The following is a 27,694-nucleotide window of genomic DNA, read 5'->3' on the forward strand; positions in this document are numbered from 1 at the left end:
AATCCCTAGTTCTACCAGGCAAACAGCACACTTCCTCCCAGTGGGGAATGTCTTTCAGAAAGCAGCACAAGAGGAGAAAGACAATTCGCAGTGAAACTTGGATTCAAATGTTGACACCTCAATTTAATTCCTCTCACTTGTCTAAGGGGACTAACAACTCTGCCTCAGAGGATTTTTGGGATTAAATGTGTCCGGCATTTACGAGGCACTCAGCACCTACTGAGCACCAGGGTACTCACCCTTTATGGTACATAGGATCCCAAGTCCTCTCCCTGCCCTCCCATTAAGCCGTCAGGCTCAGGATCCAGACCCTGTATGGACATACCATCCACTTTAAAAATCACCTGGGGCTGGCCTGGTGGTGTACTGGTTAAGTTCTGTGAACTCTGCTTTAGCAGCCCAGGGTTTGCAGATTCAGATCCTGGGTGTGGATCCAGCACTGCCGTCACGCCACGCTGTGGTGGCGTCCCACATAAAACGGAGACAGGCACAGGTGGCAGCTGAGGGCCAATCTTCCTCATACACAAAACCACAATTTTAGGATTGGAAGGCTGATTTAGCCGTCACTGCGCCTGGCAGGGTCCTTGCCTATTCAGCTGTTTATCTTGTAAGGCCTAGGCTCACCCTCCCCCATCAGCTGTTACCTACTGCTCACAGCAACCACCTCCAACATCGCCTTGCCTGAGCAGGAACAAGGAAAGATGATTCCACGTGGGATAGCACTAAGTAGATATGGTATTGAACTGAGAGATGGAATGCCAAGATATCACAGAATTCTACTTAGAGCATAACGCACGCTTTACAAATACCATCCAAAAGCAGCTTGACACGAAAATCCTAGGGGAACGATGGACGGTTGTCTATTAGTACATGTAACGTGGATATAGGGAACGCACGTTGTCTGACACACCCATTCTCATCATCTTCTAGAACCTGCTCATCACCACCCCACCTGCGTGCACCCTGGGAAGGGCACATTGAGACTTAGGGCAGTCAAAGTTAACCACCTCCGTCCCTGAACCTCATACTAGGCAACACGTGTCTGCCTAACATTTTTACATTCTGGGGCCACCCTGTCATCTGTAACCCCTTCCCCCAAAGACAACATTTCCACATTTTCTTTTTTATTTCGTCTGTATTTGTTACAATCTTTTAAAGCAGGATGTGACTTGGGCACCACACTGCCATTCACAAAACTTGCCGAGTCACTTTCCGACAGCTTCACCACAAGCCCAGGGCAGCTCACACTTGTCCTACTACTCTACACAGTACTCTTCTTTGGAAAACAAGCCCTATGGGTAGTTAACTCACATCAAGTTGGTTCAGCTTAACATACTAATTTCTAGAGGCCTTGCACATGCAATTGGTAACTACCGGGGATGGAAAGTTTAAAAAGTAGATTCTAGAAGACGAAATTGTTTTAACAAATATTTTTCTTTTAAACATCAGTCTATCTCAGAACACCTAAATGACAAAAGATTTGGTGTACTAATAAGGAATCTGCCTGATTAAGCTCAACATTTCAGACCACCAAGTTAACATCAGGTTACACACATCTTACAACAAACGTTACCTTATCTGTTAAAATAAGCCAACATCAAACTAGAAAAGAAAAACTAGCTCTGCTTTAGTGCCTAAAGAATCACAGTTTCACACTGAGAAGCACAAAGAATCTTATCCCCTTATGTAGTTATTGCCATGCCATACAGATTTTTAAAATCTTAACAAAAATAAAGAACAGAATCCTTGAAAATATATTATCAGAGGGAATGGAGAGAGAGTACTGAACACGCGTACAAGGAATTCGTCAGGCAGAGCTTAATCCACTTCCTCCATGCGTGACGTGTCGTCATCTCCTTCAAGGGGCGGCATCTCCTCAGTTACAGCAGCACTGCTGTCGTCAGCGGTGGGGTCATCTTCATCAATACCTTTTAAGAAATAAAACCCTTGTATTAGATTTCTTGAGGGGCAGCTAATTACCCTAACATTGCTGGTTTACAGCCACTTTCAAAGCTGAGCAATCCCAGGGTATGTGGATCTCAAATTTTTAGCCCTTATTATCAGAAGGCTTGTTTACCCCTTTGACACATGACTTGAATGTTTCTGGGGGACATAACCCAATCTTGTTCAAAGAGCTGAGCACCCCTTTCAACAGTCACATGTTTAAGGTTCTTTTCCTGGTAACATGGTACTGTACAAGGCTTACCAAGACCAAGTTTGATCATCCTGTAGATCCTGTTAGCATGTGTCTGGGGATCTTCCAGACTGAAGCCGGAAGACAGGAGTGCAGTTTCGTAGAGCAGGATGACCAGATCCTTCACAGACTTGTCATTCTTGTCAGCCTCTGCCTTCTGCCGTAAAGTCTCGATGATGGAATGGTCAGGGTTAATCTCCAGGTGTTTCTTTGCAGCCATGTAACCCATTGTTGAGTTGTCTCTTAGGGCTTGAGCCTTCATGATTCTTTCCATGTTTGCTGTCCAGCCATATGTACTTGTGACAATGCAGCATGGGGATGTCACCAATCGGTTTGACACAACCACCTATGATCAAATCATTAAGTGATGACTAGGCCTAGAAAGTTTCTACTATTTTAAGACTTTTCAGCACCACCTGAATCAGGTTTACTATGAACTGAAATCGAAAGAACCCAAGTCCTCAGGGATCAGAGATACTACTTCCGAATTTAAGTATGCAAACACTTTCCAGATCTGTAACGATCTCAGGAGCTTTGTGTGCACCACAAAACTGAAAGGCTGAAGTTTTCCATTTGAGACGCTATGAGGAGAAAGGGACTGTACATGTCGAGTCTGGAGAAACACCTAACAACAGAGCTGCTAAAAGAGTTAACTAGGAAATGGAGGTGAAAACAGTGTGTTTACATACCTTTTCTACTTTTTTCTCCAAAATGTCCTTCATGATCTTGCAGAGGTTTTCAAATTTTGTTTTTTTCTCCTCCTGTTTCTTTTTCTCTTCTTCATCTTCTGGAAGTTCCAAGCCCTCCTTGGTGACTGACACTAAAGTCTTCCCCTCGAATTCCTTCAGCTGTTGCACGCAGTACTCGTCGATCGGCTCGATCATGTAGATCACCTCTAGGCCGTGCTTCCGGAGGCGCTCCACGAACGCCGAGTTAGCCACCTGGTCCTTGGTCTCACCTGAGACAGTGCAAAGTTACAGGAAGTGCTTTCACTTCAACTTTTCCTGTCGAGTCAGATCTAACCAGATACAGGCTAGCTCTCGTTAACTACCTTGCCTACACCAACACTTAACTTATATAGCCAGAAAACACACCCACAGTTCCTATAAGGTTATAAGAAAGCAATATGATTGTAACATGTACTGTCCGTTACCTGTGATATAATAGATGTGTTTCTGGTTTTCCTTCATTCTTGTGCAATAGTCCTTAAGAGAAACCATCTCGTCACCAGAAGCAGATGTGTAGTATCTTAATAGCTCTGAAAGCTTCTTGCGGTTTTGAGAGTCTTCATGGATTCCAAGCTGAAAGATAACATGACTTTTAGGAAGACTACTTCTGCATTAAAAATCATTTGAAATTGAGAAGCCAATCTGACTACCCCTACTAATGGTCAAATGTGTCTATACCAACCTTAATGTTTTTAGAAAACTGCTCATAAAACTTTTTGTAGTTCTCTTTATCTTCTGCCAGTTCAGTGAAGAGTTCTAAGCATTTTTTGACCAAGTTCTTTCTGATAACTTTCAAAATCTTGCTTTGTTGCAACATCTCACGGGAAATATTTAGAGGAAGATCCTCAGAGTCCACCACACCTCTAATGAAATCTGAAAAAACAAAGACCAAATGCACTCAAAGTCCTTCTAAAGACAAAAATCGACAAACAGGTAAACCCCCAAAATCGAAGACAGATGATTCCCCCCCCCCGATATGCTTCAATTAAGAATCTGGAGTTGACAGAATCAATTTCTTTAGCCAGAGCCAGTGCCCACTTTTACACCCAGCAGTACTCACTCAGGTATTCAGGAATTAGCTCCTCGCAGTTGTCCATGATGAAAACTCTGCGAACGTACAACTTAATGTTGTTCTTTTTCTTTCTGTTCTCAAACAGATCAAAGGGAGCACGTCTTGGGACAAAAAGAAGGGCTCTGAATTCCAATTGTCCTTCAACTGAAAAGTGCTGCAATAAAACACACACACGCTAAGTCATAATCACCAGACTGCAAGCACCTTTCACTGAAAGCTGCTTAACCTGACAGATCAGCACACTCTGGGAGAATGAAGAGTAACCGGATGAAAAAGCTGCCAGCGACACCCCTCACATTTAGCAACTTGAGATACACAACCTGCAGAGGCAGACTAGCCTTCCGGCACTCAGCAGTCGCTCACCTTCACTGCCAAGTGATCTTCCCAGTCATTGGTCAAGCTCTTGTAGAATTCGCCATATTCTTCGTTAGTAATATCATCAGGATTTCTGGTCCAAATAGGCTTTGTTTTGTTCAATTCTTCCTGATCAATGTACTTCTCCTTGATTTTCTTCTTCTTCTTCTTGTCACCATCTTTCTTTTCTTCTTCTTCTTCATCAGAGCCAACATCTTCTATTTCAGGCTTGTCGTCGGACTCCTTTTCTTCTTTTTCTTTTTCCTCCTCTTTGTCTTCCTTTTCTTCAGCCTCATCATCACTGACTTCTTTATCACGTTCCTTCTCCACCTTCAAAAGACATGAAATCACATCACCTCTGCATTCTAGAACTAAAAAAAGCTCAGTGGTGTGGGCACACTTACACTCTTACACTAAAGCCTAAATTAAGTCAGCCAAGCTAAGAGACATTAATTAGCCAGGAAGCTTCTCATCAATATTTGATGGCTCTAAGTAAACCAGCTTTGGGTACCCTGAGAGACTAAAAATTTAGACTAGTCCGATAAATACACACTTGTGTCTTCTCCTCATCAACAAATCCAAAGACTAAGGATTTCAGTTAAGTCACTTAACAGTTTTCTACATATAGGATACTTAGAAACTTACAAAAAGAGTAATGGGATAGCCAATAAACTGAGAGTGCTTCTTCACAATCTCTTTTATTCTTCTTTCCTCCAAGTACTCAGTTTGGTCTTCTTTCAGATGCAGGATAACCTTTGTTCCACGACCCATAGGTTCACCTAAAAAGGAAGTAGGGAAATTGACTCAAATCCAATCTCAATGTCCAAACCAAGGGGAAAAAAGTATAATCAATTCAGCTCTCCACACCACACCTAACCGTTTCTGACCAAGTCTAGGAAGCACGGTCTACCATTACTACAGAAGGGAAGACTTCCAGAGTAGCTAACTGCTCCGCCCACGATCGATCACCACAAGGTCATGCTGTTACTCTACCACGTGCGCACTAGCTTGCTCCCTAACATGTCGGGCAAACACAAGTTTCCGCAAGTTTCACAGCATCTTCAGGGGTCCAGCGCCTACAGCACCCCACCCTCCACGTGAGTGAGCGGCCCAGGAAATTCTGCGATCAGGTGCCTACCCGTGTCAGTCCTAACGGTGAAGGATCCGCCCGCGGAGGACTCCCAGGCGTACTGCTCATCGTCGTTATGTTTGGTGATCACCGTCACCTTCTCAGCAACCAGATAAGCAGAATAAAACCCGACACCAAACTGGCCGATCATGGAGATATCTGCACCAGCCTGCAAAGCTTCCATGAACGCTTTGGTCCCAGACTTGGCGATAGTACCAAGGTTATTGATCAAATCGGCCTTGGTCATTCCGATGCCGGTGTCCACGATGGTGAGCGTTCGGTCTTGCTTGTTGGGAATGAGGTTGATGTGCAGCTCCTTCCCAGAGTCTAATTTGCTGGGATCCGTCAAGCTCTCATATCTGATTTTGTCCAAAGCCTATTACGAAACGCACATTGTTAAGCAGAGCCCCTCGGCGGTAAATCAATACCGAAACCAAAACCCAAACCTACATTAGCGACAGACTTACATCTGACGAATTCGAAATAAGCTCCCTCAGAAAAATCTCTTTATTTGAGTAGAAAGTGTTGATGATCAATGACATCAACTGGGCGATCTCCGCCTGGAAGGCGAACGTCTCCACCTCCTCCTCCTCCATCGGCTGGTCTTGGGTATGGGTTTCCTCGGGCATCTGGAAAGGACACCGCGCCACGTTAGTGACCGCAGGACGGCGACAGCGGCACGACACGACCCAACCGCGTCCCGCAAGTATTTTTAGAGCGGCATTTAAGAAAACCGAAAGCAGCAGGCCGGCTGACAAAGGGATGACCTCATTTCGCGCCGCGATCATCCGAGGAGCGTGCGCGCGCCTCGAGGCGGCCTCAGGCCGGCGACCCGGCCGCCCCGCCGCCCCGGGGACCGGCCGCTCCGCCATGACGCCGACGCCCCCTCCCCGCGGGCCGGCCGCAGGCGGCCTGGGCGAGACGCCTTCCCGGCGGCCAGGACGCTCCGCCGCCCCGGGCGGGCCCCCGCGCCGCCCCCGGCCCCTGCGCCCCTCCGGCGCATCCGGGACGCCCGCTCCCGGGGAGGGAGGGTCGGGGCCGCCGCAGGCCCGAGGCCTGCCGGGGGTGGGGGGGGAGGAGGACGACCATGGCTGCCCCCACGCTGCGGGCCGGGGTCTCCGAGGGCTGGCCCGGACCCTAGCCGCCCACGGACTATGCCGGGCCGCCCCCTGAACCCCACTTCCCCCCCAAGGGCCCCCCCACCGCCCCCTCACCTCGGCTAAGGGACCGCACGGGCTCCGCAACGACGCAGCACCAGGACGCAGGAGCAACTGGCGCGCCGCCCCCGCGCCTCCCTTATATAGAGGCGGGTCCGCCCAGCGCGCGGCGCCTTTTCCAGAAGCCTCCCGAACCTTCCGGAAGCACCCTCCCCAACCGCCGCCGCGGCCGCGCGCCTGCGCCTGCGCCCTGGCCGCCGCCCGCCCCTCCCGCGGGCGCGCGCGGACCCCGCGCAGGAACGGCCCGAGCGCCCGTCCCCCAACGGCCGCCGCGCGCGCCGCCGCGCCCGCCTCTCCGCGCATGCGCGGCCCGGAATTCTCGGGAAAGTCTTACGAATTTGTGGCGTCCAGCCTTATCCCCGCCCCGGCTGTCCGAGTTGCCAGCCCCGCCGGCGCGGACCGGCTGAATGGCGCTCCTGGTGGCCCGTCGCCGTGCAGGCCTGGGGAGTGCGGCCGCGGGCTGAGTGCCCCTGCTCGTGTTTTTATGAAATCCGCAAAAGTCAACTTCTTATAAAGCAAATCTTTTTTTTAAAGATTTTATTTTTCCTTTTTTTCCCCAAAGTCCCCCGGGGTACATAGTTAAGTATTCTCAGTTGTGGGTCCTTCCAGTTGTGGCATGTGGGACGCCGCCTCAGCATGGCCTGATGGGCGGTGCCGTGTCCGCGCCCACGATCTGAACTGGCCCAGACCCTGGGCCGTGGAAGTGGGGTGCGCGAGCTTAACCGGTCGGCCACAGGGCTGCCCCCCAACTTCTAATTTTTGGAGAGTGCCCGTGTTGTGTAAGCTTGGGTCCCCCAGCACCAGGGCCCGCGGGAGCAGTGCTAGGAACCAGGGCCAGCGAGCCGGGCCAGGGCCGGGGTTAGAGCTGTGAGGCCGTGTTGAGGGGTCTGGTGCTCCATTCACACGTAGCCCCAGAGGCTCAGGGCCGGGTTTAGGGGTACGGGGAGGGGCATCTGTTCCCCTGGGACAGCGGTTATGGCTTCAGAGCCCTGGAATTTGGGCAACAGGTCCCGGCCAGAGCCTCGTTACGCAGAGGCCCAGGGCACGTGGCCCAGTTAGCAGGTGCAGACGTGCCCGGCCACGTCGGGGTGTAAGCGAGGTGTGACTGGGGCATGTGGATGGGGAGGCGAGGCCGACCCCTGGTTTCTGCCTTCGTGAGAAGGGCGACCTCCCTGGGAGGTAGGGGTCGTGTTTGGCGAAGGGGAGCCCCCAGGCCCTCATGGGGCTCCAGGGGGCTGGTTCTCAGGCTAAGGTGGGGCAGACAGTGAGCAGCGCCAGCAGGTACTTCCAAGGGCCTGCCCCCAACCTCCGCCACCCCGAACGCTGGCCACTGCCTACACTTCAGGGCTGGTCCTGTGCTTATGGCCCACCGTATGCAGAAGGAAATGCTGAAATGGACACTTACACAGTCTCGAATTCTCCAAACCCATGTGCAATCCCTTGGGGATTTCTGTTTACCTTTGGTTTACGTAAAACTGCATCCTTCACACTGAGGGGCCCTTAGTCTGGAGTTCTGAGATTTGGTGAACAAATGCGTGTTCACCCAGGTACAACCATCATGATTTTGTAAAGTCCGTCTTTTGTACTTACTATTTTACGTAACATGAGGGCTCTATATGAAGTAGCTAATTCAAGGGTTGGGTGATTAACTTTCCCCCAAAGCCAACTTCTAAATGAGAATTCTAAAAGCGTTTCCAACAATGCCAGATGAAGTTGTAAAACTCTTGAAGGGATAGCGGTCCTTAGACATCGCCCAGCTCCACAGCCAGGGTATTTCACGTTTGAGGAAACTGAGGCCCAGCGCGTAGAGAACCCCTGCCCCGCCCACGGCCTCGCCCTCGGAAACCGGCCACCTCTTCTCGGCTCCTTTGTCTCTAGCTCCTCCCGCCGTTGCCCCTCCCCTCTCCTCCCTTCACTCTGGGCCCTCGGGAGCAATCTGGAAGCTCCTTACGGTGTAAACAAGCTTGACTGAACGCTCCCTCCACTTCCTTGTCTCCAGGGAAACCCAGCTTTTCCAGGAAGGAGGTTTTCGAACTGGGGCTTGAGACCCATTGGGACTGTGTCAAATAACGCAGGGCGTCCTGACTAGCGTTAAAATAGGGAAAATTGAATGGGAACTAGAAGCCATGCGGTAAGGGTAGATGGGGGTTCTTATGCATCTGTTGGGGCACGTTGTACACTGTTCTTCTGACCCCAGCTGTGTCTGCACGCCTGGGCCCGGGTTTTCCCTGCAGCCTGGGCTGGGCTGGGGGTGGAGGGTGGGGGCTGGCGGAGGAAGGGGAGGGGCAGTAGTGCTCTGGTTCCTTTTCGCCACCATCGCTGTCAGGTCTCCACCGCTGCGAGCGCCTCCTCCACTTGTAGCCCACCAGCCACCCTCCCGTTTTCCTGACTTGGAGGCCTGGCCCACTTCTTCCTTTCTACCCACTTTTGCCGTTGCCCAGGAGGTTTAAGATTCCTTGTAGATGAGCTATTCAAAGCCCCAGCTGTGAAATTCTCACTTTCTAGGGCCTTCACCTCCCCTGTTCCCCCGAGAACTTGCCCCAAGGCCACTCCTGGAACCTTTGTTTTTTTGGGAAGCTCTACCTATAATAGCCCTCAGTTATTTCAAATCCTCCTGTCCTCCAGCTCTCCCCTGCCTGCCTGCTTCAGTTACTAAATACAAGGAGGTGTTTGGTCCTGTCCCCTTTGACCTCTGGGTAACATTCCCCACTAACCACCACTGCTCTCCTGGAGACCATCAGGGTGCTGTGGTTTCCCTCGGGGCCCTGGCTGCTGCTTCTCTGTCTCCTCTACTGGCTCGTGCTCTCTCCCTGGCCTGTTGCTGGAGCTCCTGGAAGAGTACCTATGTGCAGATGATTCACAGCAAAGCCCCAGCCAGGACGCGTACCTCCAGACCTGGTGGCTGAGATCACACCCCCGGCCCCCCCACCACCCCCAGCATCCCCCCATTGTGACTATCCCACCACCTTCTAGAGCCCCCCTGCCCCCCAGCATCCCCACAGGGGATCTGGCATGAGCCTTGCTGCTTCTGCCTGGTAAAGACTTCTTGAATCCATCCACTTCTCAGTCCTCATCCTGCACCCCCTCCCCCAGTCCCTCGCAGCTGCCCACACACCCATCAGCTCACCTGCAAGACCTCCATGGCACCTGACTGCTTTCCGATTCTGCTCGGGTCTGCCTCCCCCTGTGAGCTTTGAGAACACAGATCTTACCCTGTCAGTCCCCTCGTCCACACACTCCTGAAACCCTTGCTAACACCCCATCACTGCTAGGAGAAAGGCGGTTCCTTAACCAGGCCTGCCAGGCCCTGCAGGGTGCCCGTACCTGCCCTTTCCCCTCGGTTCCCACCGTGCTCCCTGTCACTCTCCTATTTTTTTTTTATTTTTTATTTTTTTTAAAGATTGGCACCTGAGCTAACAACTGTTGCCAATCTTCTTTTTTTTTTCCTGCTTTTTTCCCCAAATACCCCCAGTACATAGTTGTATATTTTAGTTGTGGGTCCTTCTAGTTGTGGCATGTGGGATGCCGCCTCAGCATGGCCTGACAAGCGGTGCCATGGCCCTGCCCAGGGTCTGAACTGGTGAAACCCTGGGCCACCGAAGTGGGACTTAACCACTTGGCCACAGGGCAGGCCCAACACTCTCCTCTTTAAATCACACACCATGATTTACTGCTACAGGGCTGTGCAAATGCTGTTCCTTCGGCCTGGGACACTATTCTCTCTCTTTTTCTCTAATTCATGTCCTAGTGGAGCTTCAGCTCACAAATTTCCTCAGGGACCTCTTCCCACCAGGCCCAAGTGGATCCCCGGATATAAACAGGCTCTCAGAATGTGGGCACCTCTCCCTCCGGATGTGAGCCACACATGCTCATCCGCGGCATTGAGCCCTTCAAACCCTGCTCTCCCACTCCCACCTCTCTTCCTTTTCTACTTAGCCTCCTCCTGCTTCCTCAACTCTGTACTTCTAATATATCTCCAAGTTCTGCAGATTTAGCTCCTAAGTATTTGTTGAACTCGTCCCAAAGTGATCTTGCTGTCAGGGGAATCTGACCATTTTCCTCCTCCATCTGAAACCTTTCAGTGTCCTATTAAGCTGGGATGCAAGGCATGGACTCTGGGTCCAGGGCCTGGATTCAAATCCCAGCTCTGCCACAGCCTGCCTTTGTGACCCAGCAAGTCAATTCCTCTCTCTGTGCCTCCCGTTCAGCATCTGTAAAATGGGTATGATAATGTATTCCTTATACGGTTGTTATGAGGCTTAAATGAGCTCATTCTGGTTTTGGAACTTTCCCGGGACAGGGCCTGGCACACAGTAACTGCTATGAACATGTTTATTAAAGTAAATAAATAACTTTCTGATTTCCCTTTTGATTTCTTCTTTGACCCACGGATAATTTATTGGTGTGTTAGTTTCCAAATATGTGGAGGCTTTCCAGATATCTTTTTGTTATAGATTTCTAATATTTAATTCCATCGTGGTTAGAAAACATACTTTGCATGATTTGAAATTTGAAATCCTTTCAAATTTATCGAGACTTGTTTTATTGCCCTGAATATAATCTATCATGGTAAATGTTCTATATGCAAAATAATTACACTGAAGGAAAGGTGCCAGTTACTTATATAAAATCTTAGAAAATGCAAATGAATTTATAGTGACAGAGGTGGATTGGTGGTTGCCTGTGGGGGGCGGGGCCGACGGGAGCAGAAGGGAGGGGTGCAGAGGGGCACGTGGAAACTTTGGGCGACGAGTCTGTTCACTGTCTCGAGGGCAGTGATGGTCTCACAGGTATAAACGTGTGTCGAAACATACCAAGTTGTACTTTAAACGTGTGCAGCTCATTGCATGTCAGTTATACCTCATAAGCTGTTTTTAAAAGCGGTGATGTTTAGGGGCCAGCCTGGTGGCACAGAGGTTAAGTTTCACGCTCTACTTTGGCGGCCTGGGGTTTGCCAGTTCGGATCTTGGGTGCGGACCTACGCACCACTTGGCGCGCCATGCTGTGGCAGGTGTCCCACATATAAAGTAGAGGAAGATGGGCATGGATGTTCACTCAGGGCCAGTCTTCCTCAGCAAAAAGAGGAAGATTGGCAGCAGATGTTAGCTCAGGGCTAATCTTCCTCAAAAACTAAAATAAAATAAAAAAAATTAAAACATCGATGTTTAGCAAAGAGCTTGGAGAAATATTCAGAATCAAATTATAACTATATAGCAAGTGGTGCATACTTTGGAAAGAGGCACAGTTGACTCCAAGGAGGATGGTGTGCAGCTGGGTTGTGACTGAGCAAGCTACTCCGCCTCTCTGTGGTTCGGCCTTCTCATCTTCACAGTAGGGATGATAAGAGGAAGGCGGTGGGAGGATGCCATGAACTAATCCCAGTGAAGCTCTTAGTGCCTGGCACACAGTGAGCGCTCAGAGGATGGACTCGCCGTTGTTCTCCTGACAGAGAATAGGAAATAGGGTGACTTGTGCTGGCAGCCATCGAACCACCATGATGCTATCCTGTACTCGTGTCCATCTGCTGTTTTTGGGCTCCCTGCCTGAGGGGAAGGCGGAGGGCGAAGAGCCGGGCCCCAAAGGAAATGATGGACTCTGCGCGAGGGAAAGTGGAGTGACGTGGCCAGGCCCCTATTTCTGGCCATATGTGTTTTAGAGTTGCTCCAAAAGTGGATTTCCACAGAGCAAACCAGTTTTCCCACTGACTAACTGTAAAACTGGGGATACTTAAGTACCAAAATTGTTCTTCATGTGGCAAGTTTTAACCCATCCTTTGAGTCTCAGCTTGGGCGGCCGCTCCTGGAAGTCGAGGATGGGGTGGTCACTTCCTCATCAGCTTGCCACACGCTGTCACCAGAAGGGAGTACAGTGAGCACTCCCCCCCTTCTCTCCCACTGTTGTCAGCACTGAGTATGGCTGAAAAAAAGTTTGGCCATTTTGATAAGGGAAATGGTCTCATTGTTTAATGAGCACCATTCATGTAATGCCTGTTGACTGAAAGCCAGTGTCCAGGCCCCAGGACACAAGGGCATGAAATCAGGCCACTGCCCTCATGGTGGAGACAGATGTGAAGCCAACACCACACAAATACATGGACTTATAAACTGAGGAGTGCTGGGAGGGCGTGGGGCACTACTCCAGTTGGGTCTCCTGGAAGCTCCTCTGAGAGCTGAGGAGGGTCGGTGTTAGCCATTGGTGCCATGCCGGGTGGGGTGTGTGTAGGGAAGGGCATCTGGGACAAGGAACAGTGTTTGCAAAGGGAAAATCTAGAAGGAATACTAGGAGTCAGTTGGGAAGAGTGAGAAGGTGATGCAGAAAGGAAATAGAGGCTGGAAGATGCCTTTGGTGTGATGGGGGCTGGGGAACACAGAGCCTGCATGGGGCAGTGGGTAGGCAGCAGAGCTGAAGCAAGCAGCAGGTAGGTGCCAGATGGTGCAGTGCACTGGGCCAGGGGACTCGAAATGTGGCCCGAGGATCCTAGGAGGCATCGGAGGCCTTCCCAGGAGCCCCAGTCAGACCTGTGTCCACTCTGGCCGTGGAGCGGATGAAGGTGGAGACTAGTGAGACCCAAGGAGGGCCCATAGCTGCAGAGTTGGCGGGTGGAGAGGGGGCAGGCTTGGGAGAGACCAAGGAGAGTGAGAGAACAGGCTGGGTGAGGTGAAGGAGCCCTGCAGATCCTGTGTGGGTGGGGCTGCGGTCACCATGGGGCAGCAGGTGACCGGTTCAGTGTCACCCGTGTTGGGTCTAAATGTCTGTGGGGCATCCAAGTGGTTGGGCGTCCAGTAAACGGGTGCTGGGGATGTGAGCAAGGACACGATGGACGCACTTAGGCATAGGACGTCCTGAGGACAATGGCAGTCTCAGTACAGCCCAAGAGCTGGGAACTGAGAGGGAACTGGGGACAGGAGGCTGTGCCTGCCAGGGGTGTCCAGTGTGCCGTGGGAGAGGGGGTGGGGGACTCTCCCACTGCCCCTTCCAGCCCCCTCTAGTCTCTTTCTTGCGGAAGCCCCCATCTGTGTTTTCTGCACCTGCTCTGAGTTGGTGGTCACTGTCATTTCCCTTGAACTCACCTTCAAACCTTCTGAGTCATCTTTGACTCATCCCTCAGCCCCCACGTTCTGACAGCTGCAAGTCTGGTAAATTTTTCCTTTAAAATGTCCTTTCTCTCCATGCTCAGGGTACCACCCCAATCCAGGCCCTCGGCCCCCATGTCTTGGCCACCTTCAGCTGGCTCTTGCTGGATTTATCTGTTCTGCATACCTGTTTTCATCTGCCCACCTCCCAGTGGAGAAGTGCCCCAGGGCTCCTGGGAGCAGGCCAGCAGTCCCTCTCTAGGCATTCAAACCCCAGGGCCCAGCTGACCAGCTCACTCCACCTCTGGGCCCCTCGCTCCTGCTCCTCTGACCACTCACTCTGTGACGGCAACCCACATTCTCCCCATCTCCACGCCTGACCTCTCAGACCTGGAACTCAGGCTGGGGACACCCACATGTCACCCAGGCCCTGCTGGCCCTGCCCACAAGCACACTGACTGTTTGAGGAGGAGGCACCAGTGTCGGCCCTAACCAAATGACCTGGAATATAGCTGAGAAATGCATACAGAGGGAGGAAGAACCAATCATGAAAGTGTAGTGGGGGCGGGGGGTGGGCGCACTGTGTTCGGGTTTTGATCTAGCCTCCCTCCTCCCCTCTCTCAGCCCCCTCCCAGCCTCCACGGGCAGTGGGACTGATCCCACTACGTGCACATCAGGGCCGATCCCCCTCAGATGAAACTTTTTCACGACACCCTTTCATTCATGCACTGACCAAAGATTATTGCAGCAACCCAAGAACTTTACCGTCTGGCCCTGATCTTCTCTGCCTTCTCTGTCCACTCTCAGTTGTTCCCCAAACGCACCTAGAACCTCAGGGCAGTTCCTCCTCCTGGAGCATTCTTCTCCTCTTCTCCAGGCCGACCTTGTCTACCAGGCTCAGCTCAGCTCGGAAATCACCTCTGGCCAAATTCTCTCTAGGTGCCTCCTTCACAGCAATTAGCCCATGGGCTGAATTGATATCAGACTTTGTCTTTCTCATCTCATCTATATCCCTCAAACCCGGCTCAAGACCCGGCACATGGCAGGCAGCCATCTAGGAGCAGAATGAAGACCTGAGTAGTGTTTGAAGGCGCCAGACTGGACATTCAGCCCAAAGGCAGTGGTTAACCTTTGGCACCATCTACTGGCCAGTGGGTTGGTTGTGTTTGGGGCCTCCAACTGGCAATAGCTTTTATTTATTTATTTTTTTAAAGATTTTATTTTTCCTTTTTCTCCTCAAAGCCCCCCAGTACATAGTTGTGTATTTTTTTTTTTTTAAGGAAGATTAGCCCTGAGCTAACAACTGCTGCCAATCTTCCTCTTTTTGCTGAGGAAGATTGGCCCTGAGCTCACATCCAGGCCCATCTTCCTCTACTTTATATGTGGGACGTCTACCACAGCATGGCTTGCCAAGTGGTGCCATGTCCGTACCCGAGATCTGAACTGGCGAACTCCAAGTCACTGAAGCGGAACGTGGGCACTTAACCGCTGCGCCACCGGGCCGGCCCCATAGTTGTGTATTTTTTGTTGTGGGTCCTTCCAATTGTGGCATGTGGGATGCTGCCTCAGTGTGGCTTGATGAGCGGTGCCACGTCCGTGCCCAGGATTCGAACCCGTGAAACCCTGGGCCGCTGAAGCTGAGCCCTCTTAATCACTCAGCCACAGGGCCGGCCCCAAGGCAATAGCTTTGATGTTTAGGAATTTCATGTTTTCCTTATTTCTAATGAACTGGAGAATTAGGAAAGAGAGAATTATGTGAGATCCAGTCTAGATCACTATTATAATGTCTCACCCTGAAAAGTTCCTGGCAAAGCTTCCAGCCTTGCACTGAGTCGGAATGAAACTAGGAGAACGGGAGACGATTTTTTGAAATTAAGAAAAAATTATATATACACACACATATATATTACTTATATAATGTATAAAATTATATAATGTATATAATATATAAAATTATATATAATAAACATATCATATATATGTATAATATATATATGTATTTCACTACTAAAACCCCACACGCATGAGGAAAAACTGGAGGATAAAAAAAGCAAAATTCAAATTGTCTCACTGTTAAGATAGAGGGTTAGGGGTGTATCCAGCCCTTCCTGTTCTTCTCCTAAACTTTGCTAGGGTCTCTTGGGATCTCAGGGTGGTGGCCATGAAGCTGGGGGCCGGTGGAGCCAGCTCTGCCCTCCCTGCTCCCTTCTTTGTCTCTGCCAACACAAGCAAGAGGCCTCTAGGCCGAGACCCACCCAAATGCAGCCTCTTGTTCAGCCAGTGGAAGAACAGGCCCAGCTGGCCCCGACAGGTGCCCAGAGGAGCTTCGGTGCTCAGATACCCTGGAGATGGGGTGAGGTGGGTCAGAAACTGAAACTGATAGGGTGGGGGTGATGAGCAGGTGTGGTGTCCCTGGCTGGCCCAGGAGCTGACAGTTCCTTCCCATCTGCCCTGAACCAGGGCTCAGCTGTCAGTTAGGACTCTGCCCGTGTGGCCAGTTGACCATGTGATGGACACCTTGGTCTGGCCACCCTGCCACGAATGGAGTTGTCATTTTGGCGCTGACTCCATTATCAGCTTTTCAGCTGGGCCTCCCAGGTCCTCAGCCCTCTCCACCTCACCTCCAAACCCTGCAGTAAATCCTGCCAGTTCTCGCCTTTGTGCCCATGAGATTGCTCCTGCCTTTCCTTTCTAGTCCTGCCTGGAAAATGCCCACTCCTCCTTTAAGAGCCACATCAACATTACCCGCTCCCTGCCATCCCAGGGAGAGGTGGTGTCTGCATCTTCGTCCCTCTTTTGTTGTTCCTCTGTTGACTTTGGGGCAAGTCTTGTCTCTTTAAGCCTCGGTTTCCTCATTTGGAAATGGGGGTAGGGATAGTTGGACAAGGTTCCATCTGTCTTGATGTGGTTCTAAATTCTTTTACTTGAGGACAAATCAACTAGGGTAGAAGTGCATTATGAAATAGAACTGAGCCATGAGTGAGCTACTGGAAACCTCCACACTTTGCAAACACCCTGGCCCTTCTCTGAAGTTAGGGCAGACAAGCACTGTGTAAATGTTTTACTTTAATGACTGTGTACCAGTGAATATGTTGTGGCAAATCAGAATGGCAAGTTCATAGTTCAACTTGCTAATGGATATAGAAGAACCAATTTTAATTTCTCAGCTCCTTCACAATGCAGTATTCAGAGCAGCACTACAGCCCCAGACAACAGGCCGCCTGTAAATTCAGAACCCTTTCAACAACTTCACATTTCATTAAAAAATACAGGATAAGTAACTCCACCCAACACTGCATTTCAGTCAACATTCAATCTTGTTATCCAGATTAAAACAACTAGGGAATTAAACCCAGCAAGTGCATGAAGGGGCTGGTGAGGAATAACGTGCTGTATGAATCTCGGGGTTATCCTGATGGGTGAGGGGCTGGGCTCTTCACAGTGACTGCTGTGCCCGCCACCCAGCCGTGGATCCCCGGCCTGTGCTTCAGTTCTCACAGGGACCTTGGTGTTCCTGTTGTGAATGGTATCTCTTCTAATATCTATTTTTTTAAATCTATAAATGAAATGATCATTTTAAAATTCCCCCCTTAAAACAGAAGAGTTGGCGAGCCTCCCAACTTGCTTCCTTTTTGAAGGAGGGCAGCAGCAGGCAGGGGGTCAGGCTCACAGTGGATTCTCTTGGGATTCAGATCTACTGTGTATTTCAACCAAAAAGTGTGGGGATAATGTTCGCAGCCGTGTACTGGCCACCCTGCTTAATGTTCTTAATATTACCAGTAATGTGCAAGCGCTCTGGTGTGTCCTTAAATGATGGATGTGTTTGAACTTTGCTGTGGATATTCTAGTAATGTTTCCTAGTTTCACTGGGTATTAAACTCTTCAATTTTAGCAGATACAGCCAAATTGTTTTTATTTGTTTTTGAGGAAGATTAGGCCTGAGCTAACATCTGCTGCCAATCCTCCTCTTTTTGCTGAGGAAGACTGGCCCTGAGCTAACATCGTGCCCATCTTCCTCTACTTTACATGTGGGACGCCTGCCACAGCATGGCCTGACAAGCGGTGCATAGGTCCTTGCCCGGGATCTGAACCCTGGGCCACTGAAGCAGAACGTGTGAACTTAACCGCTGTGCCACCAGGCTGGCCCTGCCAAATTATTTTTAAAACGGTGTTATCAATTGGTACTCCCTGCAGAGAATGAGTCCCTCTTGCTTCATGTTGTCACTAACATTCGGTATGACATATTAAAATTTTTTTCCAATCTGGTGGGTGTGCAATAGTATCTCATTGTGATTTTAATGTGCATCTCCTTGATTAGTAATCATATCTTTTCATGTCTTTGCTGGTCATGGGTTTGAATCCCTGCTCCATCCTTAGGCTCTGTGACCTGGGGGAGATATAACTTGTGTGTGCCTCAGTTTCCTCACCTATAAAGTTCCTCTCTAGAGAAACTGACCAGCTTCAAAGACCTATAGACTTTAACATTTGGATAGAGGGGTCCTCCAAGAAACTGTTGGGTCCTTACCTACAAATCACAAAAGTTCCATCAGTATTTTAGCACCTCCCTTTCTTGTTCAAACTACCATGTGCCAGGCCCTGCACCGGCTGGGGGCCGTGCATACAGAGATGATCAGGGAGAGGCAGCCACTGCCTGTCTGTCCTCTTCCCAGCATCCACAGTGAGGTCCACTCCTCTCTCCTGCTGCTTTCTCCTCCCTCATTCTTTTGTTCTGTGGCTGCATGAGATACACGTGTCCAGTCTTTACTGCTGTATGTGGGACCCGGAAGGAGTAGAGGTGAATGCAAATGTCTAACCCACCCACCGTGTCTAATCAGAGGCCAGAGGGACACTCCCAAGGCACCAAGTGTGACTGTCCCTCCACAGCTCAACCCTTTCTGTGCTTCATTTTGACCTTAGGGTCACGTCCAAACCCTGCAGCACAGCCTGCCTGGGCCCTGCTTACATTTCCCCGCTCATCTCCTGCCACCAACACTCTCCCACGGTCCGGTCACTCCAAACTCCTCCTGCCCCCTCCCACCTGAGTTCTTTCACGCTTTTGCTTACATTTTCCTCCACAAGCACGTGCTCAAGGTGCAGCTTGGGAGCAACCTCTTTGGGGGCCCTGGGAATTGACGTCTTTCTCCTCTTTTCTCCCACAGCACTTTTTCATGCCTGCATTAGAGCCCTGTATCTTGACTATGGGCCAGGTGCACTCCTTGCAGGGACCTAGTACCCTCTTGACCTTGCTGGGGCCTGCAGTGGGCCCTGAGGAGATGCTTGTGTGATGAAGGAAGAATGGGCAGACAAGGGAGTGAGCAGTAAGGTAACGATGTTGTTTGCTATCCTGTGACCCTCACCAAGGCTGGGCTGGATCGCAGGTTAACCTTAACTAGAAACATTTAGGATACTAATTTTAAACCTCAGTCTGCTTACCATTAGCAATATAAACATTATAAATAATACAGATGGTTGCTGATGCTCGTAGAGCTCTTCCCTGCGCCTCAGCTCCGGCTGAAGCCCAATGACACAGTGACGCAGAATGCGGAGACCTGCAGGACTGTTTCCAGAGACAGACTGAAGCGGTGGGTCCAGACACATACATTTGACACTTGGGGCACACCCTTTTTTGGGTACGAGTGAACAAGTGCCCTGCTGGCAACACACACACAGTCTTCCGGACTTCCACACCAAACACAACAGAGCCATGAAATCATGTTGGCAAAGGTGGGGCAGATCCCAGTGAGGGTGGTGCCAGGACTTCAGGCATTAGTAAGAAAAGTGTTCGAGCCCAAACAACGGTAACAACAACCGGAAGCCTACCTTGGGATCGTGGCCAGCAATCACCCAGACACAAGCTGGCGGCAGAAGGAACGATACTGGCTTGAAGAAAGGGCTGCAAGAAGCTTTGTGGGAGGGAACCCTCCTGCATCAGGCAGAAACACATTTAACATACATGTACTGAGCACCTGCCATGTGCCAGACCCTGTGGTGGCACAGGATGAAGTCGACCCACCCCAGCAGGACATGCCCGGCTTCCTTAGACTTTCCTTGTAACTGTCAAGCAGATTAAAACACATGCCATCTTCCCTTCCTGCTTAGAGAGCCACCTTGGGGCTCTGAATGAGGATCTGAAAGGTGGACAGAGTCAGAGTCAAAGGCAGCCGGGTGACTTCAAGGACGTGGCTCATCCCCGACTCCTCCGTGACTGAGGAAGGCGGCGCTTCTGCAGCCAGTGGGGTGCTTTCTCCTGGACTGGGCTGGAGGGCCCACAGCAAAAACCAGAAGTTAGTGCTTATTCTGCCAGGCTCTGTGCAGAACTCTCTTCCAAGGATGCGGGTGAGATGATCTGAAGGGTCTAAAGTTCTGGTTGGGTTCCAAAGGAAGTGGCTCGGGGGTAAGCACCCTGGAAAGCCCCATCGGAAGGCGTCTCACTGGGGCATGACAGGTTGGCTCTTTGTGTGAAATGGATTTCCCTCCAGCCTGGAACTGGTGTTGGTTCTTCTCTCAGCACCGGATTGGGTGGGTAACTTGATTTTAGGGGCCAAGTTGTATGAAAAACAAGGCTGTTTGCTCATTGGAATCACATGAGGGCATGGCTGATGAGGACCAGGGCATATGCGCATAGCAGTGGGCACAATTCCTGCATAGTTAGATGGCTGTGTGTGCATGTGTGGACTTCAGTACATGACATGCATCAATGACTCGAGTCCACCGTGAATGACAAACTTCTCTACTCTGTTGATGGACCCTGGTACCAAAAAACCTGGGCTCACATTGAGGCTCTGTCACATAGTTGTCTTGTGAGAATTTCTCCTCATCAGTCAAATGGGAATAATGATACCTACTTCCTGCAATTATTTTGGGGATTAAATTAGATGAGGTATGAGAAAAACCCTGTACATAATAAGAACTCAAGAAGTGGGAGTTGATTTTGAATTGTTAATGTGCCAGCCTTGGTTTGGTCTGAGGTTCATCCTAGTTTCAGAAGCAACCCAATTACAAACAACCTCTTAGGAGGGGCTATCGTTTCTCATCATGAAGGAAGTTGTTCCTGTGAACAAGCCTCTGTAACAAGGTGGGGTTTTCCCAAAGGGAGTGAAAAGCCACCTGGATTAGGAAATGGAGCTGAGCTCGGGACTAGGAAAGGAAGGTATGGCTTCTGCTCTGGGGATCCGAGGAGGGAATTCTGGGCAAGGGCTGGCTCTTGGCCTTAGGGGAAAGGATGGCATGTGCATGGGCCAAAAGAACTGTCGGGGTCCCAGGGAAATTGTGTGGGGTGTGAGTGGGCCCCAGGCTGAGCACAGCCTGGTGGAGTGTGGCCTGCTGGAGTGGTGCCTTTGCCACATCCTGAGGAATCACTGCTCAGAGAGAGCTGTGACGACAGAGCCTCACTTAGCAGCCCTGAACAGTTCTAAAGTCTGCAGCACGCTGTGTCCCACTTCTGCAATAGCTTTGGCAAATGGGTCCTCCCACCATTCACAGGCTGTGAGGGTTTCAGTGACAGTGGTGAGGCAGCGGAGGAAATGAGACTGGCAGGACAGCAGCCTGGAGGACGGCCACCTACCCGCGTGTGGATGCTGCTGTTTCTGTCTGCCCAGCATTCCTTCCTCCCCCTTTCCTCCTGGTGTCAGTACCTTTGTTCCTTTAGAGCATGCTCCTTACCCATCCTAACCTGTGACTCTGGCTGTGGTGATTGGTTCAGGATAGGATCAGACTGAAATTGGACCAATCAGACTCCTTCCCTGGGATTTTTCTAACTTAAGAGTTGGTGGGAAATAGTTTACTTTCCTTTCTAGACTCAAGGTTATGAGGATGTGAGCCTGGAGCTATCGAGGCCATAAGTCTGGTGTCACAGGGAATGAAGCCACCAGGGAGAATCAGAGATGAGAGATGGACTATGAGAAGCTTTCAAAATCCAGGCATGGAAGCCAAGCTCCTTCCCCTACACCTCCCATGGTTTAGCTGCGGGGGCCAATAATCCTTTTTTCATTTAGGCTACTGAGACTTGGGTTCCTACTACTTAGAACCAAAGGAGTTCTGACTCCCACACCAGGTAAGCATCCTTCGGCATTCCTAGGAATTTGTTGTTGAGTAGGTGGGGGAAGACCTCAAAGAAGAATGAATTTCCTTTCTTAGGTAGAGTTCAGAGTGTCTTACAAATTGAAGAGATGGAACCTTATTTGCTAGTGAGGCAGGACTCCTGGGTCATATAAGAAAAGGACCTAATTAATGCTATTTACATTCAGTGGCGGACACTCTTGGTTGTCTGTTCAGTCATTTCCAACAGCCTCTCCCACTATGAAGCCTGGAAAGCTGAACCAACACTGTACTTGCTTTCCAGCCTCTAAGAAGTCACAGGGGCACGTGACCCACTCCTGGCCAGTAAGACATAAGCAGACGTCTGTTAGTGGTGGGAGTGGGGATGGAGGGGTGTGGTTTCATGATTTGGTATTTTTTCTTTTAAGTGGCCTTAAAGAATTTTTGGAAGTTGGCGGAGATATAAAAATAATGAAAAAGTTAAAAATGGGTTTTTTATCATAAAAATGTCTTTCTTTCCTTTCTGGATTAAAATAAAGAAAGTATTTCAAACATTCCAAAATAATTTATAAGGTAGATGAAAGAATAGAGAATAGTCATCGCTAAAGGCCTGAGGTTCCTTCTAAGAGGAAAGAGATTTCATTCAACACACACTGATCTAGGTCTGGAGATTCAAGGATCCACAAGACCCAGTTCCTGGTCTCGGGAGCTCACCACTGGGGAGACGGACAAGAATAGGTAACTGTATACCCTGACATAAGTGTAATGATAAAAATAGGCTCAGGGTGTTATGGGAGCACAGTGATGGGCCAGAGAAGGCTTCCGATGGCAAATGACACCTGAGCTGAGTCTAAGGAAGAGTCGGGTCAGGGTGGAGGGAGGTCATGTGGGATGGAGGGGACTGCAAGTGCAAAGGTGTAAAAGGTGAGAGGCAGTGTGGCAAGAACACGGCGTGGAGCTGTGCAGGCAGAGGGCCTACGGAAGAGGCAGGGCTGCATCTAGAAGGCTTGGGAGGATGGTCTCTATCCCACAGCAGAGAGCACGGAGCAGGGAAGGCCATTCAGAGATCCGTGTCCCAGGGAGATCTTGGTGGCTTGGTGGAATTGGCATTTGACAGTCACAGCCTGGGCACAGGGAGACAATTGGAAAGCTGCTGCAGGGTCTAGGTGGAGAAGGGGAGAGTTTGGTGAAGAGGTGCCGGGCGTATGAGTCACTTACATCACATGTGTGCGCTGGTGCAAGCCGAGTCTGGCTTCTCCAGGTCCTCGTTCACAAACAGACCTCCCGATCAATGATTCTTGACCTCTCAAAGCATCTGCTCACATGACTATTCACTTGCTCCTGGAAGTTTTTTGCTATTTTCATAGCAATGGATATCAAAATTAATGCTAATCAAAGTGTTTCATTAGCTTTTGACTTTCGGTGAGCAGAAAAGAGGCACCGTTTAAGCAAGAACCTTTTGTTCTGTCAGCTAATATCAAGTAGGGAGCTTCTTTAAAAAGAAACCCTGATTATACAATCATGAATAATCATGATGAAGATGAAAAGAGAGAAGCAGTAGTGGAGACCAGCGTGCTAAGCCGAGTTCCCTGTTGAGCTAATTTTTTGAGAGCCTGGACAAAACAGATGGAGGAAAGCATAATCAGAGAGGGCTCCTGGAAAATGACACAATCCTGAAAACCAATGTCAGGAAGACTGTGCTGTGGTTGGCCAGAAATCCTAAGGAAAACGAAAAAAAGGTCTTTAAAGTCATTCTTGGAGCAAGAACAAAGAAGGGATAGATCCACTGCTCAGGGGACAGTACAAAGTAGAGTGATACTGAGAGAAGGCAGAAATACCTTCAGAGACAGAAGAGCTGCTGCCACACACTGTGGTTTCAGCACAGTACAGGCCATTGCTCCTGATAAGCTCAGCCCCTAGGAGGACCTGGGACGGGGACTCTGGAAACTACAGTGATGCAGATGGGGGCAGGGGAAGAATCAGTCATGGTACACTCTCATATTTCCACGTGGAAGACTTCAGCTTCAAGAACCACAAGGAATTCTCAACCTTTTGGCAGTATCAGCTTCCTGTGGCTGCTGTAACAAGTGATCACAAACTGAGGGGCTTAAAACAATAGAAACTTATTCTCTCCCAGTTCTGGAAGCCAGGAGTCCAAGATCAAGGTGTTGGCAGGACCTGGCTCCCTCCAAAGACTCTCGTGGAGGATCCTTCCTGGCCTCTTCCAGCTTCCGGTGGCTACAGGTGTTCCCTGGCTTGTGGAGGCATTACCCCAATATCTGCCTCCTCTACATGGCCTCCTCCTCTGTCTGCGTGTCTCTCCTCTGTGTGTCTCTTTAAGGACACCTGTCATTGGATTTAGGGTCCACCTGGCTAATCCAGGATGATCTCATCTTGAGATCCTTAATTACATCTGCAAAGATCCTTTTTCCAAATAAGGTCACATTCACAGGTTTCAGGGATTAGGCTGTGGGCATATTTTTGGAGGGTCACCAATCCATTACAGGATCATAAACCACTTTGAGAATCTGATGAGAGCTAATGAACCATGAATTGTGTCAAGTTCCTGGAAGCAGAGTCTGAGACAGGGGTTCTTGTACAAGTGATTTATGGAGGAAGTGTTCTAGGGAAAAAGGGAGTGAGGGAAGCAGGCTGGGGCAGGGGAGAAAAGCTAAGCAAGAAGTGGTCTCATCAGGAGATGAGCTTAGCTTGATCTCATGAGATGCCTGGAGCATGAATTGCAAGAGAGAGTTGCTCCCACCTCGAGGCAGGAGGGCAGCCTTTGTACCCCCAAGCCAGTCAATGTCCCCCGGTGGGGGGCAGGTATAGCCTCTCTGCTAGGGGCTTCCTTTTGGCCAAGGAAAATTCATCCAAGAAGGGGGCAGCTGTTAGTTATCAGCCAACACACACAGCAGCCCTGAGGGGGTGACTCACAATATCTACAGCAGACTTTCTAGAGAAATCACACACACACACACATCACATTCAATTTCAGGGACTTCACAGATCCTCAGAAGCCCTGGAGTGAAGGTTAAGGACCTATGACTGCTGGCCTAACACTTGTGGTCCCTCATCCCACCTTGCACCTTTCCCTCCTCTCTTAGAAGAAATGATTAGTAATGTTTGGGAGGAGGATTGAGCACCCTCAAATCAATCTTATTTTGATCGCCTACGTGCAGACAGCATGCATTCTGGGCTATCCTCTGCCCTAAGGAGGGGCCGCCATTGTCCCACCAGACAGGGTGGGTGAAATGAACTCAGAATCTGAATTAAAAGGGGAGTCCCTTTGGCCACGTATGTATAACCCTTCTTTCTAATCAGCTTTTCAGTAAGAAAGCTAATAGCTTAATCTCCACCTGTCCACGTCTTATGTCTCTCAAGTAGTTCTGAACTCAGGCAGGGAAGAGAGAGGATATTTACAAACTTCCTAAGACCCCAAAATCATCTCATAAAAGACAGTGCTGCTCCAACTATGATCTGTGGACTGGCCACCAATTCACAAACTCTTTCCTGACTGCTTGCCCCAGGATATAATCAACATAAAGCTTGGTACAAAAAAATAAGTCAGCTGAACTCAACAGTATGCGCAGTGATGGCGATGACTTGCACTCTGTTGCAAGCTCACCTCGTTGCAGACCGGCACTTTGAGCAACACTGACATAAGTAACTGGTGACAAACCTGGATGGTTGAACCCAGACGGACTAATAAGACAGGTGGAAAATATTTGAAGGGCTCTCATCTGAAACAGGGAAGATAGGACAATGAGCATAAGTTAAAAAGAGGCAATATTTGACCCAAAATAATGTAATGGGAACACAAATTATTAATGGCTAAGGGTTCAGAGCCTTCACCATTGCCGCCATGTTGCCAGCTTGGATCCTGCAGGCTGGATCAAGGCAATGGAGAGGCATGGCTTGGGCAAGCAAGGACTGCATGGGGAGGGACCGAGAGGTACTTGTGGGGAAGAATAGCACAGAAAGAAGGGGAGCTGGTTGAAAGAGAGGTCCTGTGGGCTACTCCTGGATGTGCGTTCTTGGTTGGGAGTTGAGTGGGGGGGTTGGTATGTTTTGGAGGGCAGCTGCCATTCATGGGGGGAGAAATTAAGCAGACGTGGATCTACCATGAAGGGTCCCTCACTTGCACAGGCCCCTTAGAAGGTCCTTCTGCATGAAGCAGTGTGCTCATGTTTTTGTAAATTTTGAAACATTAAGCTATTTCACCACTTAACAAATAGTTAAAAGACCACTGTCTCTTTCTGCTCCATTTCCACGGCCACCCTTCTCTTCCTGTCAGATGGCTACATTTGGCTTGGGTTTAGTGGGCTGTGTTGATGTGGTTCAGTCGCTTCTCTGTGTAGTCAAGGTGTCGCTAGCTTGCCCAGCGAGTCAAAGGTGCAGGGCCAGAGGTTTCAAGGAGATGTGAATGTGTCCTGCTGTGACTGCAGACAGAAGCATGTGAGAAGTGGGGGAGAAGCAAGGTTTAAAATACACAAAGCCAGGAGTCAGCTGGTGGAAAATTCTTCCAGTTACCAGAGGTGTGAGAAGTAAGTGGAGGATTCAGTTCTCATCAATGCCTAATCAAAACAGAGATCTCTTCTGGTAGGAATATACTCAATAATGCAGTGAACAAACACATCCCGCATCTTTTTCTTTTTTCCTAGGAATTACATGAAATAGACTTGATCGGATTCCTGTGTCCTTTGCAAGAACCAGTAGCAATACTGCAAATGGCCAAATATATCTGTGTTTCGTGAAGTCATGTGTTTTCTATATCCCAGTCTACGGGAGTACAAATTTGCGTATCTGATGCATCTTATCCTGATGAAGTCTGGCATGCAACACTGTCCCAGAAGCAGCGAAACAGCCTCAGAAACAAGTGTTCCTGTGACAAAGCTCCCACGCATTTTCATCAGTGAGTCAACGTATGAAGCATAAGAACAATTTGATTACAATAATGTGGCGCAACACAACATACAGCTTGTTGTTCAAACACATTTGAATTGTTATTTTTGTGTCCATGTCAGATTAGTTTTTTGTATATTCATTCCAAATTATTGATCACACCAAAATTCACGTATGATGAGGAGGTAACAGTGGAAGCAAAACACATAAAAGTGAGAGAAAGAAGATGGACAGAAAGTTTAAAACATTAAAAATTATCTCTATATCATAATGGACACTGAAAATTCTTACTGTCAAAATCATGAAGAAAAAGAATGATAATAGCCAAGAAAAACAGATAATGAAACTTAGCACAGCAGATAAAGAAGATTGTGAGACTCAGGAACACCCCCAGACAGGAAACCAGAAGCAGAAGGAAGATGATATAAGAAAGAAAAAGTCTGTATGTTCAACAGATATACACAAAGGTCAGCAGGAGCTACCTTTTGATGAATTTGTTGACTTCAATAAATATCATAATGTTTCATTACAGCCTGTTACAATGAGCAATCATATTTTTAAATTTGGCAGTTATACCTTTTAATTTCCAAAAGCTCTTCCTTATACCTAGGTTTTTGACCTAAGCGATTATGTGGGTGATGGTGCTATCATTTATGGAGATGCAAAGGATGGGGAAGAAAAAATTTAGGAGTATAAATCAAGCGTTCTGTGTTGTTTTACACCTGGAAAAGGAACTGGTAGCATAATTGAATTGTACATCATTTATACACTCCTGGGTCGTCAAACAGTGCACTATCTTTCTATGCCTTTCAATACCTTTTATACTTCTACTGTCTTAAAGCTATCTCTGGAAGACGTGAGCTGTGCTGCTTACACCCCCTTCAAGAAAGGACCAGCTGCCCAGATGCAAGAAGTGTAGTGAGGGGCCGGCCCCAGGGCGAAGTGGTTAAGTTCATGCGTTCCGCTTTGTGGGGTCCAGGGTTTTGCT

General features: G+C 49.3%; 1 protein-coding gene across 3 annotated transcripts in view; it reads right to left on the reverse strand.

Annotated features, from left to right (window-relative positions):
• Positions 1–1,115: 1,115 nt before the first annotated feature.
• Positions 1,116–27,694, reverse strand: part of HSP90AA1 (heat shock protein 90 alpha family class A member 1) — a 50,204-nt gene continuing 23,625 nt past the window's right edge. The window contains exons 1-11 of one of the 3 annotated variants that reach the window (XM_023627692.2): positions 6,692–6,948; positions 5,945–6,106; positions 5,487–5,853; positions 4,994–5,127; positions 4,358–4,678; positions 3,983–4,148; positions 3,605–3,795; positions 3,348–3,495; positions 2,884–3,152; positions 2,207–2,540; positions 1,116–1,928 (exon numbers count right to left, since the gene is read on the reverse strand). In XM_023627692.2, coding sequence (XP_023483460.1) covers positions 1,819–1,928; positions 2,207–2,540; positions 2,884–3,152; positions 3,348–3,495; positions 3,605–3,795; positions 3,983–4,148; positions 4,358–4,678; positions 4,994–5,127; positions 5,487–5,853; positions 5,945–6,106 — 2,202 coding nt within the window. In that variant the 5' untranslated portion in view covers positions 6,692–6,948 and the 3' untranslated portion in view covers positions 1,116–1,818. Of the gene's footprint in view, positions 1,929–2,206; positions 2,541–2,883; positions 3,153–3,347; positions 3,496–3,604; positions 3,796–3,982; positions 4,149–4,357; positions 4,679–4,993; positions 5,128–5,486; positions 5,854–5,944; positions 6,107–6,691; positions 6,949–27,694 lie in introns of those variants that run through there. The other 2 variants (XM_070249125.1, NM_001163955.1) reach the window with 2 other exon arrangements.

This window comes from Equus caballus, chromosome 24, assembly GCF_041296265.1.
Source record: "Equus caballus isolate H_3958 breed thoroughbred chromosome 24, TB-T2T, whole genome shotgun sequence".
NCBI lineage: Eukaryota > Metazoa > Chordata > Mammalia > Perissodactyla > Equidae > Equus > Equus caballus.